Raw genomic sequence first — 24,288 nt, forward strand, 5'->3', positions numbered from 1 at the left:
TAAAATAAAAAATATCCTAACGTCAAAATGTCACGTGATCAATGTCCAGGTATGGTGGCCAAAACACTGTCAAAATGTTAGAGTGTTACATCAAAAAGTATACTTTTTGACAATTAACAGTGAAAAATGTAAGTGGAATGCTGTTAACCTGTATTATATTGCATGATACAACTTTCTAAATCATCGTCATGCTGTTATCTGTTGCAAAACTACCCAATATTTACCTTTGTTTTTATTGTGATCATGGTAGTTTATATTCGTGATATTTTGACGACTGTCACATCTTTTAACTTGGAATATTTACGCTTTACAAATAATTGTAGATCATATATACATTTTTCTCAATTATGAGAGTTAGTAAAAAGAGTGTCTTTGTAAGTTTAGGGATCCTAAGTGGTAAAATTTTCAATTTTTTTCTAGAACAACCTGTGACCCTGAATCAGGAAGATCCTGAAACTGGTTTTTAATCATGTGAGATAAGTTATGAAATGTGCATATAATATTTTGTTCAAACATGTCTTTGATATACAATTGTTTCGTATATTGCTAGAGGCAAGTTTTATTGATAAAACTCATGATGATGATGATGTAATCTAGTAATGTCAGGTCATGCATATCATAGAGTCACCGTACCAGTGCTCAACCAGTTTTTCACAAAATCACATAAAAACTCTTACAGGACAAAAAGTTTGCCTGGAAACTTATTTTTGTTACAAAGCTGGCCCTTTCAAACTCACAATAAGCTAAAGCGTTTTAATTACACAGATCAGGATACAATTTACCATGGAGTTGTATATAGGGTATAAAACCACTATATTTTTCAGGCAACCAAACCAGTGCTCGACCAGGTGGTTTTATCTCTATCAGAACTTTTATTTTTTAAAAACAGATATGACTTTTTATGTTCAACAATTCTATTTCAAAAATATTTTGAAACATTTATGTTATAGTGTCTATAGATGTAAATATGAGAGCAAATATGATACGAAGGAAATGCTATACATTGACAAATAAAGTGTTTATAAGAGTTTTGGAATTTACATATACTGGGGTGTTTGAGATTAAATATTCTCATATTTATTTTACTAAAATCACTCTGCAAACATAGTTAAGTGTGATAGTTGGTGTAATATACAAATGGTCTATGCTTTTAGTGGTGTGTTCCCGATTTGTTTCCGTACAGCTGCCATATTTGTTTACAAGTTCATAGCCCCTGCCTTTTATGGAAAGCAGGGTTTTGATGAATTTTGGGCACCTTTCCTATGGAAATCAATTGGAATCATAAGAGTAAAGGCAATTTAACAAAGTATTGTCCACATTTGTCCTAAATTATCATTATTTCAGTGTTTTAAATAGTTTTTACTGCTACTTTTATTATAGAATTGTATTTTTGTACTGTTTAATATTGTCTGCAAAATGGCCAATCTTCTACCAAACTTGGAGTACTTGTACATGGTGTAGAGGTTACAGGTCAGGTACAAATAGCACACACAAACTCCCAGAGTTTTTCTACTTTAATGCATAAATCGTACACAAATAGAAGTATTGGTCGAGCACTGGGCTGGTCGAGCACAGGTACTGTGACTCTAATAATAATAAAATGATAAGATTTAAATTATGATAAAGAATAAGCAGCTTTTAGCAGGATAAGACAGTGAGCTTGAACAGTAGCGTCACACCTTGGTTACGATTTTGAACAGGCAATATTTCCAAAACTACTGAATGGAATAGGTTGAAAATACACAAACTTATAAGTTATTTGATAAGGAGTTCACTAGCCAATGCCTGATAAGGAGTTCACTAGCCAATGCCTACTACTTACTTACTCTAACATGGATCTTGACAGAACTATGGCCCTTTTTAGACTTAGGAATTTCAGCATTTATCAGGCTATTTATATCATACATTGAGAAGAGTTGAGCACACTTTTCTGCCTACAGTTTTGTTCAGAATCTTTCATAAATTTATGCATTGTGGCGGTTGCCAACAGGGCCTGCACTTTGCGGTTGTGTTGGGAACTTGGGAATAATATTTGCTTATATGTAACGGCTCCCTTTGGTAATTCTATGCACTCTTTAATTGGTCTGTTCCTTTCATTTTACTGGTCGGGGACCATCAACCGGACACTTTTTGAACATTTTTCCGTACAGATTTCATAATTTTTAACCTAGAGCCCAGCAAGTTTGACACAGTTCAGCTAGGTTCTTCTCCTAATTAACAAACTAGTTTGTTTATTTCTGATTGTATAGACACTTATATCTGAGGCTCGACAAGGAGGGTATCAAAATTACCTAAATTGTCTGCACTACAGTACCATTTGTCCAGACAGTTATGTACATGACGTGATTTAATTCAGATAAAAGCTTGGGTGTTTTGATTTTTGATTTGTAACATGATATACAATATTTCAGCAACAAATGCTGAAGTTTTGGATATGCTATTGTTTACTCTGCAAATAATTATAGCTGGTATATGAGGTCAGGCTTTCTTGACCCCCAAATCTCAACGTTAACATTCTTGAAATAGACATCAAAATATAACCATTTACGGAGGTTGAAATAAAATTATTTACTTAATTTTAGAAGAAACATTCATTTACTGTTAAAAAAAAAGTGACTGACATCCACTGAACAAAATAATTACTAAATTAAGCATTTTCGGGGCCGTCTGGGTTGGGTGGTTGTCCAGTTTTGGTGGTCCCCAACCAGTATAGATGTTTCTAGCCTTGTGTAAATATTGATAAACTGTTTCTTTTCGTTTAAAATTTGCAATTAAAGAACTCCACAGGACGCAACAGGATTGGAAATATTATTTTGAAGATTAATGTTCCATTTGATGTAGATCTCAGACAAATATCTTGTGTGCAATATTTCAGATAATTCTCTTAAACTTTGTTTCCAGAATAATAATACTTATTGTGAAAAATGACCCAGAACAATGCTTGTGACTCAAATTGGGCTAAGAATAGCACAAAAATATGATTTCAATTATTTCAAGTATATTTCTTGATTATCTTTGCATATCTTTTTATTTAAAGTTCCAAATCTAATCTTTGTAAGAAATTCAGAATTAATTTTTTAAGCTTTTTGAATGCAGAGCAGTTTCTTTAATACTATAATTAACTTGAAAGTCCTGTTTTAATTTGAAAGTCCTGTTGCACAGTATTTAAAAGTGTAATTATTGATTAATGATAAATGATTAAATCATACTGTTCAATTTTACCAGATTGAGGACAAGCTATTCTGAGTTTAAGTGTTAAAACTTTGATTGCAGGATAATTATACCGGTAATTTAAATGTACTGTAGATAAATAAATTTTCTTTATAATAAATCATTTGGAAATCATGTGTGTAAAAAAACTTACATTGGGAAATTTATGATATACATGTACATGTATACTATAGTCGGACAATCATTTGAACTTTTGTAGAACTTTGCTCTTTGACTTGTGCTTATATTTGGATGAGTGGGATTCTTTAGCTTACATTTGTATGAATGACTTTGCATACTTTTCAGTCAACTATAAAAACAGTTATTAGATGATGGGAGAAGCCGCCTCAGCGTCAAGCACTCCCCAGTTCTCCCAGCTGAATGTGAATGGTATGTAAACTTATTACTCTTTATGTATCCTCGACAGTGAAAGAATAACAACTTATTAATGTATATTTAACTTTTCTATGTCCAAAACTGCATGATAACAATAACAATGGAAAATTAAATGTAATAATTATTTTAAAAGCTGGAGAAAATTCAATTTTTAATTGTTTTATGGAATGTCAGTGGTTCTACTCACTACTCAGGTGCCCAATGTACCTAAAATTAAGGCACAGAGATGCAGCTGAGGTCTTTATCCACCATTAAAGCTGGAAAGTCACTTTCTGAGCTATAAATACTGTCTTGGTGCTACATAAAATGTCAAAACCCAATAAAAAAAAAGTTGTTTTATAATCAAAAGAGGCATTTGTAATTTCATGATTTTTAATTTGTTAGTATCAATAATTCAGTTTGTTTTTGTATGATTGTATTCTATAGTTGATACAGGAACTACATTTTTGTTAAAATTTAAAGTGTCGGTAAAGTTCCAGAAAAATCACAGTCATTTGTCTGTTTTGGCTGTTAAACTGTATCTTATCTTTGGAATAAGTTGAAAAAATGAGTCTGTCATATTTTCAGCTTTTGCTTTCTTAAGGACTATTAGGGGATGGCATTATAAATTTGCCATTGTCTGACATGGTAATCTATAGGGGCATCCATGTCCTATGGACACATTTCTTCTTGAATTGACTTTATACATAATTTTATGTTTTAAGTGAAAAATATATTGACTTATACTAATGTTGTTTATTTACAGTGCAATCGGCAAAGTTGTCCAGCAGTGGAGGGTTGTATTCTGGAAATCCTGATACGTTTCTTGAACTTACCGTAGACCAATCACCAGCTAGAAAAACTGAGGTGTGCAAAAAGACGACAAACCCAAAATGGGATGAGCATTTTAATGTGTAAGTACATGTAGATGGACTGTTTATAATTAATTATAAACCAGGTTATTTACATTATTGAAAGGCAGATGGGCAGTATGGCTGCTGGCATAAACAATTTTTTCTATGCACAAATTCCACTTTTTTTAGCTGTTTCGGGAAAAGGTCTCTAGATTAAATCGGGAACAATTGTACGCCATTTTTGGCTATTTGAGAGATTGTTAAAAAGTTGAAAAACTACTTAATACATGGCTTTTTATCATGTTTTATTCATAGTGCAGGATCAAATAACCCATCATTTATCAGTGTTTCTTTTTACATAGCAGGTTTGACCCTTGAAATGACTCTTTGACCCTTCAAATTTACAAAAGACCCCATTTGACATTCAGGATTTTAACTGGAGGGTCAAATTTTGTTATAATCATGTGGATTTGACCTTGTAGTTGGTAAATCTTAGTCAGTATTGGTCAAAATGACCCTCAGGATTTCATGGCTAGTTAAAACCCTGCATAATTTTGCGGCTGATGCTCATTTTGTTCCACTGATTGGAATGGGGTTAGTACTGCTGCTCAAAATAATATTAATGATATTAAACTCCCAGCAAAAACATCAAAAGAACTTGAACTTGCCTGTCTTAAATATCATGAAAGTGATGTTTGTTATGTTTAGAAACATAATTTACTTGAAGTAGAAATCATTACTTTAAAAAAAATTCTTTGGAGACTGTACGATAAAAGAAGAAACACAGTCATGAAAAATGAAGTTATATTTTTGTATTTATTTACAGACTTGTGACGCCATATACAAAGTTAGATTTTAAAGTGTACTGTCGGAAATCGCTACGAGCGGATGTGGTTATTGGACAGTGCGTGGTGGACCTTCACAGTGTCTTGACAGAAAACAATGGAAAATGTAAGTTACTTCAGGATTATGTTGTAATTACATATCTTAAGTATTGTTATATGATTTGCATGAAACTGTGTGTAAAAATACCATTTGTGAAGAAAAAAATAGCAGCAAATTTTATGTTTGACAGAAGGACGCTATAAATTAGATCACTTGAGTGTACATGGAAAGCTTTGGCATGAAATCTTAATATAGTGTAGTTTTATTGTCTTAAAATTTTTGAGAGCGCTTCACTTAGCTGGTATAGAACTGTAGTGTCTGAACCAAGTCTTTACACCAGAATGTTATAAAGTTACAGGAGTAATAATTTAAGGCTGGGTTGATACTAAATATTGTTAAACTCTACTCAAAATGATACCGCTTATAGCAAAGCTGTTGTAGTGGTTCCTGCTCTTGTTTTCAAATTGGTTGCCTCTTGGATATAAGGCTATCCAGATATAACTATATAAATTTGGTGATCCCATGAGTTTAATGTAGTTGAGTTTATTGTACATGTATGTAAAATAGAAAAATACCATTAGTTAAAATTAGGACTCAAGATTTTAGTTTTTGCCATGGTAAAAATAACAGATATAGTATGTTGTAATTTTGAATAGTCATCTTCAGTAAAACTGGATTTTATTTATTTTTGTTTTTTTCAGTGTCGAACACTGTCAAGAAGGTGGATATATCAGTTGAAGGGAAAGGAAAAACTGGTGTTTTGACCGTTTGTCTTGATGGATTAAATGTGACCATGTCTAGATTTCCCAAGAAGCCGGCGTCTCGAGCCTCTACATCCAATGGTGAGTTATTTGAAAATGTGTGTCTTGCGATGAAATAAAGTTACTCAGTGGTCGCTGGTCAGTACTTGATGCATCTTATTTTGCCTCAGTGGTCACTGGTCAATACACGATGGGTCTTATTTGGCTTAGTGGTCACTGGTCAATACACGATGGGTCTTATTTTGCCTCAGTGGTCACTGGTCAATACATGATGGGTCTTATTTTGCTATAGTGGTCACTGGTCAATACACAATGGGTCTTATTTTGCCTCAGTGGTCACTGGTTGTTACACGATGGGTCTTATTTTGCCTCAGTGGTCACTGGTCAATACACGATGGGTCTTATTTTGCCTCAGTGGTCACTGGTCAATACACGATGGGTCTTATTTTGCCTGTAATTGTACCATAATTCAACATAATATAAGTGTGAGGCTGCCAGATTATGAATTTGCAACAGTCATTTGAAATTTTTGGACACAGTTTTGAAGCCACTTTGCATTTTTGCCATTGGAAATTATGTTTTGAACCTGGGTTGTCGGGTTTCATTTTCTTAGAATATTTTGGCTCATCTGGTCGCATGCAGCTTCAAGATTGTTGTGAAAGACAATTAGTCAAACATTGATGGACTTTGTGAACCTAGATATAAGTAAATGAAATTATATACCTAATAAAGTATCGTGATAATTATTTTTGTGATTTAGGCCATCATACTTTCCTACATCAATTTACCCATAGACTCCTTCAGGTAGAATTACATGAACAATTTTACTGAGAATTTTTATGAGTAGTATTATATTTTTATTGTCGATTCTCAAGAGTTTTTTTCTCTGGTACATTAAATGATTTTCCACATGATATGAAACAAGTTTCAACAGCAGTTAGGCAGCTGATTCTAGTTCTTGATAAGTTCCTTTTTACTTATGACATTATGTCCATGTCAAGGTATTTAACTGGACAATTATAAATTGGATTGCAACTGTTGTTGTTGTCTGGACAACTGTAAACCAGATAATAAACCGGACAAGGACAATTATTGCTAACTGAACATTTGTAAAAAGGACAGTTTTTGTTAACTGGACAACTATAAACCAGACAGTTGTTGTTAATTGGACAATACAAACTGGACAGTTGTTGTTAACTCGACAACTGTAAACCGGTCAATTAATGTTAATTGGAAAGCTATAAACTGGACAATTTTTGTAAACCGGACAATTGCAGATTTCATTGAAAGGCTGTTATACATGTGAAAACAAAATTCTCAAAATGTTTCATGTGTAGATTAATTTCCTATAGTCATATTCTTTTTACTATCTTTTTAATGTACATGTACATATAAAATCTTTCCACAATTTTGGTGGAAGTCAGTCATTTTAATGCCCGTGTACTCATTAATGATCAGTCATTGATTGATTTTGGGCTGTCTTTCTCTCTCTGCTGATAACTTATGTACACTACTTGACTATAACCCTCTTAGTTTATAGCCTGGCTGCTGATAACTTATGTACACTACTTGACTATAACCCTCTTTGTTTGTAGCCAAAGTACTCCTATAGTTCTGATGTATATGAAATATATGAAAGTACGACCTTGACCTTAAAAATTTAAATGACTATGACCTTCAAAGATAAAATAATTAGAACTACATGTACATTGCAATTTTGTTACTTACTAACAGGATTTTGAAACAAGTTTCAAGGAAATTTCATCAAAATTGTGTTTATTACCAACAGATATGAACAAAGTTAGAAAAATTTAATCACAAATTTTACCACACTGTTGTTATTTACCAACATACATGTATTGTACATGTACAAAGCCAACAGCCAAAACTTGTGCTATCCTAACAGTTTTGTGAAATAAGCATTTTTGTTGAATAAAAACAGTCATTTTTTTCAGTCAGGAAGAATGTCAAATCATCAATTTTTTTTCTTTTTGAACTTAGAAAAATAAGATATTGACTATATAGTAAACATTGTATTATGGAACCAGCGGGTTGCACATTATTTTTGATCATTGCACAAAATTTTGTGGTATTTCATTCATTTGAACAAAACATTTGAACAAAACTGTAAGTCTAGCTACATGGAAGACAGGAATTTAAAATTGTTATTGATTTATTCAAATCACTCTCAGATAACTGATGAAAACTTGAGATATTTATTTTATATTGTTATTCAATTGATTGAATTTTATTTTAAATTAAAACAAACAGACACACAACTTAATTTAATGCTCGTGTGTTTTAATCATTTATGATTTTATATTAAACATGAGTCTGCGGTGGTCTGCATGGAAAGTACGGTCTCGATAGAGACTTATTTGTGATGAATTTCTCGTTAGCATGCAATCTTTTTGATCCTTTTTTTGCCTGAACTGAATATAACATCAGTTTTGTTATTAATAGTTAAATAATAGGAACATAGTCAAAAAAATCGAACATCAGTTTTGTTATTAATAGTTAAACAGAAGATGCTGAAAGCACATTCATGCTCTTTTTGTGAGAGATATTAAAAATTGATAATTAATGCATACAGAGTTTAATTTTAGTTTATAAGGAAGCTTTTGTACAAAATACAGACCTTTTAATCGATGAATTGTCATCAGATGGGATACATGTATATGTATGTACTGAGAAAATCAAATATTGACCAAGGCGATAGCGATATCATGTCATATTTACCAGCTAAAAAGTCCATATATATCTTTTTTTTTATAGAAGTTAATAAATAGCTTTTATATGGCTTATCAGATATTCTCCTGAATATGATACCAATCAACATTTTTTCAGTTTGTGTACTTTTTTATAATTGGGCAAGGGCTATCTTTTAAAAGAGTGAACAGGAATGTTGAATTCATAAATTATTATTAGTTTAAAATAATAAATATTCCTAAAAATAAACTTAAAAACACCAAGGACATTGGACAACATTGTTTTTGATTTATGTGCTTTATCAACGTGTCTTTATTTCTTAATTTCATCAAAAGTCCTTGTTAGGAATTTTGTGTGGTAATGGTTAATATTAGCAAAACAATATGAAAACAGCAACATCTTTCAAAACAATAAGAAAAGGACGGCTTTAAGCAGTTCTTTATATATAGATTGTAGAGAAATTATAAGAATATTTTTTATATGACATAATATGATTAATGTCACATTTATATCCTATAAGCATAATATAGGCCTTGAAATTGAATATGAACTATCTTCTTTGGTCTTTAAATTATGACCCAGACCTGTGAAACAGACAACTTAAGATATAAGAGTCATATTAAGTAGACATACATGATGGCATGCAATCTTGTTTAATATATTTGAGCCATGTTTATTGATTTGGTATTTTGAAATCATGAAATGATTCAGCAAATCACAGGTGTCAATGTTTTTTTTTTGTAATTAATGTCATTAGTGAATAAGTTTATCCTTAAAATGCACTGTGTCACATTTAATCAATGAAAAAAACAACAACGACAACTGTACTTTATCTATGATATAGTGATTTATTTTTACATGTATCTCTCAATCTATGATAATGACAGTTTTAAAACTTCATGTTTATAGCCAAATGATTATGAGTTTAAATTATATATCACTGTCTATATATACATGTACTTTAAAGCAGTATGCAGATTCATGCTAATTGTCATGAAAATTTTGAAAAAAAAATTTTTAAAGTAAAAGATTGTGAAGTGAACAAAGAAAGTAATTAACACATTGCAAACAGCGCTTACAATCCAAAAAGAGAGAGGGGGGGCGAATAGCCCTTACTGTGTAAGTCATGCACTCAGTAGAATTACAGTGATGAATATTGTAAAATCAGTCACTAATTGCTTTATGTTAAACACTCTTACCCATTTAGTAACTAAATTTGAACAGTATTAAATTAGTATATTTATTATTCACAAATGATACCATTTGATTAAGGCGTTAATTGCCACAACTCAAAGGGCCCTAAAACACATTCACTAAAGACTAGGGGAAAAATACACTGGTTCCTTAGTGAATGTATTTCTTGTCAAGTGTGACTGTAAAAGAAAAGATTTTGTAAAACTCCACATGTTTCAGGGACATTGTGAATGTGTACAAGAGTCTGTTAGCTTTGGCAGCCAGCCATGTAAGGCATTTGTTAATGAAAGTCTGAGCATGTGGCCTAATCAATGAATTTGACCCACTATTAATGTAAACAATGACGATGGTAAAGGAATGAAAAAAAATTGTTTTAAGTCCCCAACAGTTAACAATAGCCACATTTCTTAAGTGTCAATAATTTCTATTTATTTGCCTCTATTGTATTATATTAGAATGCTTCTTTTGAAGCGGGTATTTTAGTGCTCTTTTTGTTTGGTAATTTAGGCTAGGTGAAATTTAAATTTTTCTAATTTATTTAAATAATTTATTTTCCTAAATTATCAGTTTCTTTCTAAAAATAGCTTCATTGATTTTAAAATCTTATTTTTTGTATGAGAAAATTTGGAATGATATTTTTTCAAAGGCAGTTAAGTTGAATTGTACATGAAGTTTAGTTTTACGTTGAGAACCTTCATTCTTACCATTATGCCAAATCTGTCCATTAAAGTGTTTAAAGCTTTATATTTTTTGCCTTTAGTATACAAAATAATTATATTTGAGTTTTAAAAAAATACACTTTCAAAATATCAGTATTAAAGAAATATTTTTGTATATTTCCTTAAGAGCTATTTGCATGAAATTGTTGCAAAGTGGTAAAATATATTTTAAATACCAGCATAATATTTTGTTCCTGAACATTTTATTTTGTTAATAAACAATTTCCATGCGTGTTAAAAACAGGGTCTTTCTATGGTTACAACTCTTTGAGAATCTACCATACCTTAATGGAAAAAATAAAATGCTCAAGAAACACATTCTATAAAGCTTTTTACCTTATAGAAATTAATGGAATTTTATTACCGAGCTGCCAACATGTCTGGTCATTGACAATTGACTTTCCGGTGGCTTGCCCCTATACTACATGCATTTATATAGGCCTTCTTTTGTCATAGCATTGTATGGGTAAAAAATTATTGAAAGTTTTTGAAATTTGCAAAATAGTCAGAAATAAAAAATTCATGAATCATAAAGTTATAAACTCATTCAAATTCATTCAACAAAGATGCAAAAAGATACAATTTCTATTTCAATATAATTATCAGGTTGATGATTCTAAACGCGGTGTTTCTCATTTATAATTTAGTTTCATTGATTTTATTCCGCAGTTCATTTCTATTCATGGTATCGGTTTTAACTATTTGGATTTGAGTGAATAATTTTTTGCTCATTTTATGAAATGAAATGAGGTCATGTATGAAAGAGTTTTTGATATAGAAATTTATTATCAGTTGAAAAAAAAATCATGTTTTGTTGAGTTTCTGTTCTGAGTAAGTTTTCTCTTTTCACCCTGACTCTTCTGGAACCAACCAAAAGTGATTGAATAAACATTGCCACCAGTCATTAGACAGCCTGTATTATTTGTGCAGTCTGACCAGTTTGCCAGTGTCACGCATACCATTTGAGCCGCGTCATGACAAAGCCAACATAAAATCACGTTTGTTTAGTTGGTACATTGTGGGTCTCTACAGTCTAAAGGTAGATTTGGTGGAAAGTTAAGGTCACTTAGGCTAAAAAAAATGACAGGTGGCGCGATAGCTCAGTTGGTTAGACCACTGACTGTTACTCCTGAGGTTCCGGGTTCACTCCCTTGGGATTTTTCAGAAACACTATCAGTGCTTCCCACCTACCTAGTGGTATACTGGTACGAAACCCAGGTAATCCTGGCATGTATCAGTGCTATACTCCGGGCATGTAAAAGAACCAAGGGATCCATTAAATAAGAGCAGTGACTGGTTCCTGGATTCCCTTGTATATCTCATAGCTGTCTCGGTCTCTAGTGTCGGCTGAGGTGAGGACCCTACTGGAAATAAGTGCTGGCACTTTGGTAGGCTATCTTTGACCCCCTGGTCTAAAGGAAATCAATCAATCAAGGCTTTGTTTTTTAGCTTTTTTAAAAGCAACATTTTGAAAGGAAGAAACTAACATTTGTACAGATAGTCTTGTTGATAATGATCGTTGAACATTTATTCAACAGTTTTGTAGGAAATTCAATGTTTTGTCTCGAAAAGTAAAGGCTAAGCATCTTGAAAGAAAATTTCTGCATTTTAAGTCCTTTGTGATTGTTTATTGTTATTAAGCCACATTTCTAGAGAAGACTATTAAAATCAATCAGATGTAAATGTTTTCCTGCCCATGAGTTTACCACATATCTCCTTCGGAGAGAGTTTGTACGACAGTGTCATATTACGTACTAACATCAGCAGTTGTATAAGGTGTTGAATAACAGAATGCAGTACAAGGAGGAAATTAAAATTGAAAAAATCCTCGTCTTATGACGTCTGAGAGGTTGTAACTTGTTATATTTCTAATGAAGATACCGGTAGTAAAAAAAAGAGTTACATTTGCAAGATATAGGAGATAGGTCTTGTTCTTTTGTATTTGATTGCATTTTTCGGTCATGTTTTGCCTATTGTTTACAATACATTGTATTTCAGTCAGTATCAAATTTTTGACATTAGAATGAAATCTTGTAGAGGCTTGGGCTGGTGGCTCCAGTGTTCATGTATATACAGATGTGTGCGATATTGCCTATTATTTTACATGCATATTGCTATTTATTTGCATTATTAATAATTTTTCTTTTCCAAGTTTTAATAATTAAAATGGCCTTTAGCTTTCATAACGGTTAAATATGTTATTTTTAGATATATCGTTTAATATGATTGTCAAATCAAATGAATTAAGGTTGAAAATGAATTTTGCTGACGATGAAATACATATAACAATAAGGAAACCCCTGGATACCTCAAAAATCTACTGGTCCTCTCTCTAAATGAGCCGCATCATGACAAAACCAACATAATGGGTTTGTGACCAGCATGGATCCAGACCAGCCTGCGCATCCGCGCAGTCTGATCAGGATCCATGCTGTTTGCTTACAAACCCTATAACAAGTAGAGAAACTGATAGCGAACAGCATGGATCCTGATCAGACTGCGTGGATCCATGCTGGTTTCAAACCCATTATGTTGGTTTTGTCGTGATGCGGCTCAAATTAAGATTAGTAAAGCAGACAATGTGTTCCCAGATCTTCCAATATTTAGAATCCAAGGACACTGGTGCATTTTATTTAGCTCTTGGTAGGCTGTTTTGATAGACTTAATAGTGTTATGATATACCAAGATGAAATTATTGAAATACTGAAGGCAACTTTGATGTGAGAAAGGTCTTTGAGGACGCTGAACTGAATAAGATATGAGCCGCGCCGTGACAAAACCAACATAATGCGTTTGCGACCAGCCTGTCCATCTGCACAGTCTGATCAGGATCCATGCTGTTCGCTTACAAATCCTATAACAAGTAGAGAAACTGATAGCTACCAGCATGGATCCTGATCAGACTGCGCGGATGTGCAGCTGGTCTGGATCCATGCTGGTTGCAAACGCACTATGTTGGTTTTGTCGTGACGCGGCTCATATAACATTCGGTACAATAAATTCACATATACTTGAAAAAATCGTGTTGAAACTTGTATACTTAAATGATTTAAATTTTTGTCTTTTATAGGTCAAGCTCCAGGAGCAAGTGCCCAGAGTGGACGTAACAAAAATACACGTGCCGGTGCTGCTGGTAGAGTCCCTCCTGGCCGTCCTGCTCCCCCAGTTCCTGCAGCAGCAGCAGGGAATGCTAGTGGTAGTTCCGCTCCGCCGCCACCCCCTCCAGCTGGTCAGTATAACATGTATTTGATTATCATAAATTGAGCTTATTGAGGTTTGTGGATATATCAATTATTCTAATTAATGCTTGCAAATAAGGATTTGGTATTTAAGGTCATTTTTCCAGATCTTGCATTAATTTTGTTTAATAAAATTTAGTGGTGAGCCAATACAATTTTTTGTATCATCTGGTAGTATGAATGCTCCTTTTGAACTTGATACCAATTTATATATGCAAAAAATGACAAAGTATTTATAATTTTATTATTTACATTATTATTTTAAAGCAGCACACCTCTAGATTTATGCTTTTGATTTATTATTGTGAAGTGACAACAGAAGTTATTTGCTTATTGTAAACAACACTTTCAGTCTATACAAGATACATAAAAGAAAACAAATTATGCATTATTAGCCCTTACTGTATTAGTCCTACAGTAGAAATACAGTGTTTAATACTGCAAAATCTTTGTTTTATCGCATTAAACATGTACATTATTACTTGAAACTTGAATAGATTTACTTTTCGAAATATGTTGTTTCTCAAGTTTGATTTTCTTATAACCTTTTTGGCTGATTGGAGGCATGCAGCTGAAATCCATTATATCAATGGATAGGAAGGCCTTATGTGCATGTCTGTGTAGTATAATTATTTAAAAACAATTTTGTCTTAGCAGAGCATCAGTATTATGTATAATGGTGTATTAAACTAAGTAAACTCTGGGACAGTTCTCTGTCTGATGTTTTCACATTGAAATCTCTAGAAATGCACTGTTGGAAATTCATACATTATATTGAGCTGCGTCACTACAAAACCAACATAGTGCGTTTGCGACCAGCATGGATCCGCGCAGTCTGATCAGGATCCATGCTGTTCGCTCACAAACCCTTTAACAAGTTGAAGAAGCTGATAGCGAACAGCATGGATGGATCAGCATGGATCCATGCTGGTCGCAAACCCATTATGTTGGTTTTGTCATAACACGGCTCATTTGTTAATTATTTTAGCTGGTGATGGAACACCTCCTCTCGGGCCACCACCTCCAGCTAGCAGTGAAAGCTCAACCACCAATTCAGATACCGCCAACAACAATGAACCTCTTCCTGCTGGGTATGTATTTACACCCTTAACACACTTATTATCTTAAATGGACTTGTCCACCCTTCAACTTTGACAAAACCATTCAACGTTTTTAGGGATAATTTTAAAATATGTACTGACTGAAAAGCACACAAGTGCATTCCATGATTAGTTGCATGTGTTTATCCCTTACAAGACATATTATCTTAAATCGACTGGTCCACCGTTTAATTTGGACAAAACCATTCATCATTTTAAGGGATGATTTTAAAATATGTTGTGAGGAAGCTATCCAGCTAGCTTTCGGAACGTCTATGGTTCTACTCAGGTGCCCGTTCAGGCCTGAAATATGCACGGAAGATGGCGTTCAGCTTTCATAACGGTTAAATATGTTATTTTTAGATATATCGTTTAATATGATTGTCAAATCAAATGAATTAAGGTGGAAAATGAAGTTTGCTGACGATGAAATACATATGCACAAACAAATTAAGATATGTACAGGCTGAATAGTAACCAAGTGCATTCCATGTTTAGTTTGACAGATGTGCTTTGTTTTGGTCTGCACTGGTTGCTTGGGTAGGTTCAGTTGATGCCAGTAAGGTAAGGGTTAAAATGTACCCGACGTTTCACTCAAGTTACCGCCAGTTGGATTCGGTTGTTTTTCAGAATCAGGAGAGAAGCTGGCCAATAAATTTGATTGGTTTTGTTACTTTTGAGGTACATAGGCTTTTCAATTGTGTTAAAATGATTCTACAACTAAAAGCCACAAATAAGTTTTTTATGCCCCCACAAAGTGGGAGCATATAGCGTTGCACTTGTCCGTCCGTCCCGAAATCTTGTGAACGCAACTCCTCTTAAACCGGATGGCAGATTTTGCTTAAACTTCCAGGGATGAACAACCTTAATGTGTAGATGGAAGTAAAGGAAGGAATTTTTGCTGCGACCAAATTTAACAGAATTATAGCCCTTTGTTGATTTTTTCACTATATACCATATAGAAAGTTTGTGAACGCAACTCCTCTTAAACTGGATGGCAGATTTTGCTTTAACTTCCAGGGATGAACAACCTTAATGTGTAGATAGAAGTAAAGAAAGGAATTTTTGCTGTGACCAAATTTAACAGAATTATGGCCCTTTGTTTATTTTTTCACTTTATACCATATAGAAATTTTGTGAACGCAACTCCTCTAAAACAGGTGCACATCTGCACAGTGGGGGCATCCGTGTCCTTTGAACACAGTTCTAGTTTTAAACATATTTAGTTTTGCTGCATTGTAATGAAAGCTTTAAACTCAATTGCACAAGCCTCGAGGGAATGAACAACCCTCAGGAAAATGTTTGTGTATATTTCTGCTTCAGATTCTTACTTTTTGTTATATTACAGATGAAAATTCTTTGGTTATGTAGTTACCTTATATGTAGCTAATTGTTGTGTATGTATTATATTTTAGTTGGGAAATGAGGACAGACCCACATGGTCGTGCATATTATGTTGATCATAATACCCGTACAACTACCTGGGAACGACCCCAGCCTCTACCTTCAGGGTAAGTGAAGCATGTGTTTTAATTAGGTGAAATTTGTGTCTAGAATGATCTATTAAGGAACTTTAAGGCATGAATTTACATACATTATAATACTGATTTTTTTTACGAGTCAGAAAATGTGTACAACACTGAATTGCTTATGAGTCTAAAATTGTGTATGACGCTAAAACATTTTAATAAATATGTAAAATACTAAAAAAATGTTCATGTGTATTTCTTTCAGCTGGGAAAGACGTGTTGATAATCGTGGTCGAGTGTATTATGTGGATCACAACACGCGTACGACAACGTGGCAGAGACCGAGCATAGATTTCGTAGCCAATGTACAAAACTGGCAACAAAATTGGAACAACACGCGTACACAGGCGTATGAACAACTGCAGAACAGAACTCTGTTTAACAGCACGATGATGCCGTCAGCAAGCACACCTCAGGATGACTCGTTAGAAAGCCTTCCAGAAGGATGGGGTATGTCTTCTTTCTTTATATACACCGCTGGAAATATTACTAGAGATTCAGTGTATAAGGTTCAAATATATAAGTCCCAGGGAAGTTTTGGTTGAATGCATCTTTCTTAAGTTACACTAATGAAGAGGTGTAATTGATAGCTCATGAAAGTTGTGGTTGTATGTCTTCCTTATACCCAAAATAATTCTGGCGGTTCAAGTGGTAAGTTTTAGGGAAAAAAAATTCTTGCTTGCTGTCTCTTTATATACACAACCAAAATTGTTTAAAGGGTTCTATTCATAGGTTATTGAAAAAATTAACGGTTATATTGAAATTTAAATTGATATGGAAAGTTCAATTTATAGGCTACAGGAAAATTGTGGTTGTATGCCATATTTCTTTATGATTAATTTTATACCACTTTTTTAATAGGTTCATGTTTTAGGTCCTAGGAAACTTGTGGTTATGTGCCTTATTACTTACACAATAAGATTCAAGAGAATTTAGAATAGAACATTACCTGCAAATTCTAGTGTGTTTCTTATAAGAAGTTTCGTATTCTTGCAAGTTTAAGATGACATCAAATTCACATTTTATGCTTGTTTTGTCGTGATATTTTCAGAAAAGAGAGCAGATGCCAATGGGCGTGTTTATTTTGTCAATCATAAAAACAGAACAACTCAATGGGAAGATCCGAGAACGCAAGGGTAAGAAAAATGCTGATCAATTATTTGATTAGGCTTATGTTTGAACAAGCTTTATAGGAATCTAGAATTAAGTTTTCATATAGAATTGTTCGATGTCAATGTTAATTTTTTAATTTTTTTTTTTTAATTGTTGATATGATTTGACAGAAAAAACTTTAGTTATGTGATGCTTTCATTAGAATTTCGGCATGAATTTCACAGGATTTAATATTTTCATGATGGCAAGGAACAGATTGCTGTTTTAACCATTTTAGAGTTTAAGCAAGAATTTCTTCAGATAATTTTGAAGATATACAAACAAGTTTTATTTTGTTCAACAATTGTTTGTGGGGAGTTCGTGGCAGAGCAGTTAAGGTTGTTGATTTCAAACCACTTTCCCCTGACCAGTGTGGGTTCAAATCCTGACAGGAACTTTGCATTTTTTCATGTGCTAGCTATCAAAAAGGTCAGTGGTTCCACTAAGTGTTCCTTTGTGCCCATGGAATAATGCACGGAGGGGCACCTGAGGTCTTTGTCGACCAGAAAAGCTGTAATGTCACCATATGACCTTTACAGTGTTCGTGCAAGGTAAATCCCACTATAAAAAATTAATTTTCGTGTCCTAAATTTGTATACAAATTGAAACATAAAAGTGTTTATTTTCAGAACGATACAAGAAGACCCATTACCTGAAGGTTGGGAGATGAGATATACAGCAGAGGGTATAAGATATTTTGTTGATCATAACACAAAAACTACCACATTCCAGGATCCCAGGGGAGGTCCTTCTAAAGGGTAAGTTGCATCAAATTTTTTACTTGATGAGCAGTTATGCTATCTTGTGAAATTTGATAAGTTATTCTGAACAAAGCATTGCCTTAGTGCAGTAACAGGTTAAGTGTTCCTATAATTTCATATGGGTTAACTAGTTATTGCACTAAGGTGATGAAGTGTAAATTTCTCTAAAGACTAAAATGAAATTTCAAGTAACGATAAACTTTTAACCCTTTACCATGATGAATTTGTATAATGGATTTGCCCTGCTTTGAATTTGGATATGTCCCTTCAAAATTTTAAGGGATTTCAATACCAAAATACAAAAAAATGGGTTGGTTTGACTTAGGGAAGATACTGTATGTGTAGACGAGAATATTTTTATGCTTTAGGCCAATTGGAGCATAGAATACTAGGACTTTCTTTAAGTTTCAAAATTTGGAAGTCGGGAGACTGCAACATGTCTCACAAATTGGAAGTCATATTATATAGGTAAAGAAGGACAAACACTGCTCAGAAGTTACAAGTCAAAGTCAATGAGTAAATGACTCGCAAATTTCCACTTTTGGAAGTCCAGGAGCGCTTTAATGATCAAAATTATTAATGATACTTTTCAGGCAGCAAAATAATTATATTATTTCATGCTTTCCAGTGTTTTATTGTAATATATCAGATGATTATATTCTGATAAACCACTAGTGAAATTTATAAAATATAATTTTCACAGTAGCCGGACTATATCTGAATGCGGATGAAAAGAAAATCATAACTAAATGGAATAACGGGCAGAAATAAATGCCGTCATGCGTAAATTTTGCTTCTTTAGGAAAAGAAAGTCGATGTCATCATACATCATAAAAAAAATGTAACAAAATTAGAGAAATGTTACAGACCTTTATTTCAAAATTGATAGTGACGTCATGATGTGATGACATCACAAGGGAGAATGCGCGACGTTACGCGGCAAAATTTGTAAAGAAGTACTTAAAATCAGTTAAAAAGCATGAAATAAAAAGAAAATTTATTTGTTTTACATATAAAATTGAAATATATTTCATTCGTGAACACCAGCTATTATATTTTCACCCGTGGCTACGCCACTCGGAAAATACTGCGTCTGGTGTTCACTCAGTGAAATATATTTCAATCTTACATGCAAGACAAACAAATATCCTCTATGTAATACTATAATAAGACTTTTAGGCCAATCAAGGATAATTATGGTGTTCCTGCAGTGTAAGAAATTAGGATTTGAATCCACTAGGCTGGTCGGGCTACTAGACTGGAATATTCACTAGCCCAAAAGACATTTCACTAGCATGATTCACTTTTTCAAAACTGGAGTTCTGAAAATACAGTAGCCTGGTCGGGCTTGTTACTTTGAAAACTTGGTAGCTCAAGGAGAAATTTAGTTGTCAGGGGCTATAGGACTACTGCTAATTTCGAACACTGTTCCTGTAATAAGATAATATTCTTTCTGTTTTAGGCCAAAGGGAGCGTATGGTGTGCCTATCCAGTATGAACGTAGTTTCCGATGGAAACTAGGTCAGTTCCGTTACCTTTGTCAATCCAACGCCTTACCAGGTCATGTGAAGGTCACTGTATCCCGAGATAACCTCTTTGAAGATTCCTTTGCTCAGGTATGATAATTTTATTGAAACGTTTTATAAAACCTGATTCTACAGCTCGTTAATTATCAAGGACTTGTTTCGTAGGCTGAACGAGAGTTGTAAAACTATATCTCCATGTTATTTGCAGAATATTTCGTTTTTAACCACTGTATAGTAATAATGGTCGCTTCGAAAATCATTTAACACTTCAGTCACTGATTTTGGTGAAATCCATATATATGATATTCAATGAAATGAATGGAAATTATTAAGAATTTTCACTTTTGTATTAAGACTGTTTACATCTTTGATCTTTTTGGCAGAAAGGTTTTTACTCAAATTTTAAATTACCTGTGACTCACTAATGCAAATTTGAATTCTACCAGGAGTTAAAATTCATTGTTTTGAAAAAGCAGTACAGAAAGTGAACTGTAAATGCCAGTTTGTGCTTAAAATAGTGCATACAGAGGCACCTGATATCTTGGACCGTTACCATTATAGTTTGAAAGTTACCAAGGCTGAAAAGTTGCACCATATGAGCTTTGCATTTATGATGTGACTTTAACACACAACATAAAAAACTACATAAAAATATTTATAATAAAACTTTTTCAAAATGTATTTGCAGATTATGCGATTACAACCATTTGATTTACGACGGAGATTGTATATCATTTTCAAAGGTGAAGAAGGTCTTGATTATGGTGGAGTAGCAAGGTAAGATTCACTATGACTCTGCTAACAGTTAATAGTTTGAGTATCTTGTTATTATAATCTTGTATACATTTTCAAGACCAAGGTGTTTGAACTAATTTGATAGATATTTTCAAACCCTGATGAAGACTCATGAGAGTAGAAACAACAGTTTATATGAATAAACTTACCTTTAAACTTAATCTGTGTTGATTGATTGGTCAACTTTATTAAAATTGTACAGTTATAGTGATTTGACATAAATTTCAAGCTAGTTTTGAATATTTCATTTTTTCACTCAATTGTGAAACAGACTTAAACCGCCTCCGTGGTCGAGGGGTTGGAGTCAATGACGTCTAATCCAGTTACCTGTCTGGCATTGGTTTGATCCCCGGGAGATGAGCTGGTTTTTTACACAGAGGAAGATGTCTATACGGGTTTTGTAATTCCGGGAAATGAGGGGTTTTAAAACTACCCACCTATATGACTGAAATACTTTTGGGAAAAGGCGTAAAATGAAACAAACAAACAAATGAAACAGACTTGAAAGCAATCATTAACTGTGAATAAGTAAAGATTGCCTGAAAAAACCTTGAGGTGAGAGGCAAGAGTCCTCAGGTTTTATGTCAACACTTTTCTTACAAAGTTACGATCAACTTTTATAACATACCATCGAATATTGATCACTTCTGCTTGTAAAAAAAATCTGTCCTAAAGAAACCTTGTAAATTTTTGCTATAATGTCCATGTATTTATGAAAAAATAATTCAAAACTATTTAGATGTTTCACATTTTTTTTCCCATGTTTGTTATTTCAGAGAATGGTTTTTCCACCTGTCCCACGATGTGTTAAACCCGATGTATTGTCTGTTTGAATATGCAAGCAACAGTAACTACAGTTTACAGATAAATGCTGCCTCAAGCGTCAATCCAGACCATCTCGTATACTTCAGATTTATTGGCAGATTTATTGCTATGGTAACCATTTAATGCACTAGACAGAACATGAAACTTATAAGTACTTTAGACTAATTGTTTAAAGAATAAGGTTTATTCCTCATTCTTGATGGTTTTGTATTAAGGTCATTTAAGCAGACATTAGAATTACGGAGATATTGATTTGACATACTTTCACATGCAATAATGAATTTTTTTCCTCCTGCATACTTGAAATGGATTGCTATGAAGTTTTGTGAAGTATATGTATTTTTATAATAGTCTTCTCTTCACATTTGTTAAAACAAAGATGCAAGTTTCTTATATAATAAGGAACTTGCCTGTAATAAGATTAAATGATTTATTTCTAGGTAGCAGCAGATTTTATACATTTACCTTTCTTTTTATCTCAATGAAAGAGATGCAAGTTTTAAATAAAGTAAATGCTAAGGCCATCCTTAAAAAAATGTTTGTTTGCAGTAACCCGACCCAGAATTTTCAAGGTGGGTAGGTAGGTCGATTTTTTTTTAAAAACAAAGCACAAGGCATAATTTTCTGATTCAAAAAAAAATCCAGACAATGAAAAAAAATTTTGAGTAGGGGCAAATTTTGTGAGTCGGTCGCGTTACTGCAAACAAACATTTTTTTAAGGATGGCCTAACCATTTGCCTATTAGATTTTCTAATGTCTACTGTTTGTTATTATTTTTTTAAAGTGGAGACTTAGGTGAATTTAATTAAAGAAATAAAGTTTAAATGATTAAAACAGCATTTGGATATTGTACATTTGGTAAATAAAGGATATTGAATAAGTGTAGGTTAAATATAAATTTATTGAACAAGTTGAATAAAATCATAATTATTATGCCAGGCTCTGATGATATGATATTGTTTTATTTATAAAGTTCAATAACTTTAGTATTGAATCTATAGGAGTATAATATTCTATTTATCACATATGCCAAATAAGAACGGTTTACAATTAAAACACTATGTTTGTATATAACACGAATTATGTCACGTCAGTGTTATATCACTAGAATAATATTGTTTTTAATAAATGGCTTTATTACACTCCTGCGCTGTGGTTTATGAGATAAATTATTTATATTTGTTTGTTTGTTTTTTGATATTCAGGCTTTGTACCATGGTAAATTTATTGACAGCGGTTTCACATTGCCGTTCTATAAACGGATGCTGAACAAGAAGTTGATCTTGAAGGATCTGGAATCTATTGATACAGAATTTTATAACTCATTAAACTGGATCAAGTGAGTCATTTTTATCATAGAATAGTGTTTAGTTTTATAGTCATAACATTGGCAGCAGTTTGTGTTTTTTTTGCCAATTGAATTATGAAATGAATTAAAATGTACATGTTCATCTTTCAAATTGGACAAGTGCATTCAGCTTCATTGTTATTAGGGAAAATTTCAAAATATGTATGGACTGAATAGGAAAATATTCTTATTATGTACAACATAGTCTAAACAATTTGAGCCGTGTCACGACAAAACCAACATAGTGCGTTTGCGACCAGCATGGATCCAGACCAGCCTGCGCATCTGCGCAGTCTGATCAGGATCCATGCTGTACGCTATCAGTTTCTCAACTTGTAATAGAGTTGGACTTATTATGCGCGGATGCCCAGGCTGGTCTGGATCCATGCTGGTCGCAAACCCATTGTGTTGGTTTTGTTGTGACACGGCTCATTTGATTTAATCATTCACAGAGATAATGATATAGAAGAATGCGGGCTAGAGTTGACTTTCTCGGCAGATTTTGAGGTCCTTGGTAAGATTTCACAGCACGAGTTGAAGGAAGGTGGTGCAGACATTAATGTCACAAATGAAAACAAAGAGGAGTATATCAAGTAAGTGAATAAATAAATGTTTAAATGTATGTGTATTCTAGAAATTTTGAAGTTTTCATTTTTTCAAGCAATTCTGTTATTTTTAGCTCGACTATACGAAGTATATGGAGAGCTGTCCTACTCGCCCCGGCGTCCGCGTCCAGATTTCAGATTAAAGTTTTGGTGCAATAAAATATTTTTCACTATAACTTTGTCAATATTTTTCACTATATGTTCCTTATACTTTGTCAGGTTCATACTCTAGCACAATATTTTTCTTAGAATTTCCTTAAGGTATCAACTTCAAACTTCAAATATATGTTCCTTATCATCAACCACATCTTATGTGATAAGGTTCATAACTCTAGCACCAATATTTTTAGATTTATCTCCCCTGGAACTTAGAATTTTCCTCAAAAAATACTTTTTTTTTCTTTTACTACTTTGTTTCTTAAGGGATCAACATCATACTTCAAATATATATACCTTATCATCATCCCCATCTTATGTGACAAGATTCATAACTCTAGCACCAATATTTTTCAGATTTATCTCCCCTTGAACTTAAAATTTTCCTTAAAAATATTATTTTTTAATGTTACTTATTTATTTCTAAAGGGATCAACTTCATACTTCAAATATATGTACCTTATCATCATCCACATCTTATGTGACAAGGTTCATAACTCTAGCACCAATATTACAAGAATTATCTCCCCATAAACTTAGATTTT

At 33.1% G+C, this 24,288-nt stretch overlaps 1 protein-coding gene across 1 annotated transcript in view; it reads left to right on the forward strand.

Annotated features, from left to right (window-relative positions):
• LOC132721449 (NEDD4-like E3 ubiquitin-protein ligase WWP1) overlaps positions 1–24,288 on the forward strand; it is a 30,823-nt gene continuing 6,535 nt past the window's right edge. Inside the window, exons 1-16 of the mRNA XM_060705756.1 lie at positions 1–128; positions 3,517–3,600; positions 4,352–4,499; positions 5,266–5,390; positions 6,026–6,166; positions 13,778–13,936; positions 14,935–15,037; positions 16,462–16,557; positions 16,781–17,025; positions 17,627–17,711; positions 18,357–18,485; positions 19,951–20,104; positions 20,703–20,791; positions 21,586–21,745; positions 22,840–22,973; positions 23,435–23,575. Of these exons, the coding sequence (XP_060561739.1) occupies positions 3,540–3,600; positions 4,352–4,499; positions 5,266–5,390; positions 6,026–6,166; positions 13,778–13,936; positions 14,935–15,037; positions 16,462–16,557; positions 16,781–17,025; positions 17,627–17,711; positions 18,357–18,485; positions 19,951–20,104; positions 20,703–20,791; positions 21,586–21,745; positions 22,840–22,973; positions 23,435–23,575 (1,970 nt within the window). The 5' untranslated portion in view covers positions 1–128; positions 3,517–3,539. The remainder of the gene's footprint in view (positions 129–3,516; positions 3,601–4,351; positions 4,500–5,265; positions 5,391–6,025; positions 6,167–13,777; positions 13,937–14,934; positions 15,038–16,461; positions 16,558–16,780; positions 17,026–17,626; positions 17,712–18,356; positions 18,486–19,950; positions 20,105–20,702; positions 20,792–21,585; positions 21,746–22,839; positions 22,974–23,434; positions 23,576–24,288) is intronic.

Source organism: Ruditapes philippinarum, unplaced genomic scaffold, assembly GCF_026571515.1.
Source record: "Ruditapes philippinarum isolate M1 unplaced genomic scaffold, ASM2657151v2 ctg1766_1_1_1_1, whole genome shotgun sequence".
Classification (NCBI taxonomy): domain Eukaryota; kingdom Metazoa; phylum Mollusca; class Bivalvia; order Venerida; family Veneridae; genus Ruditapes; species Ruditapes philippinarum.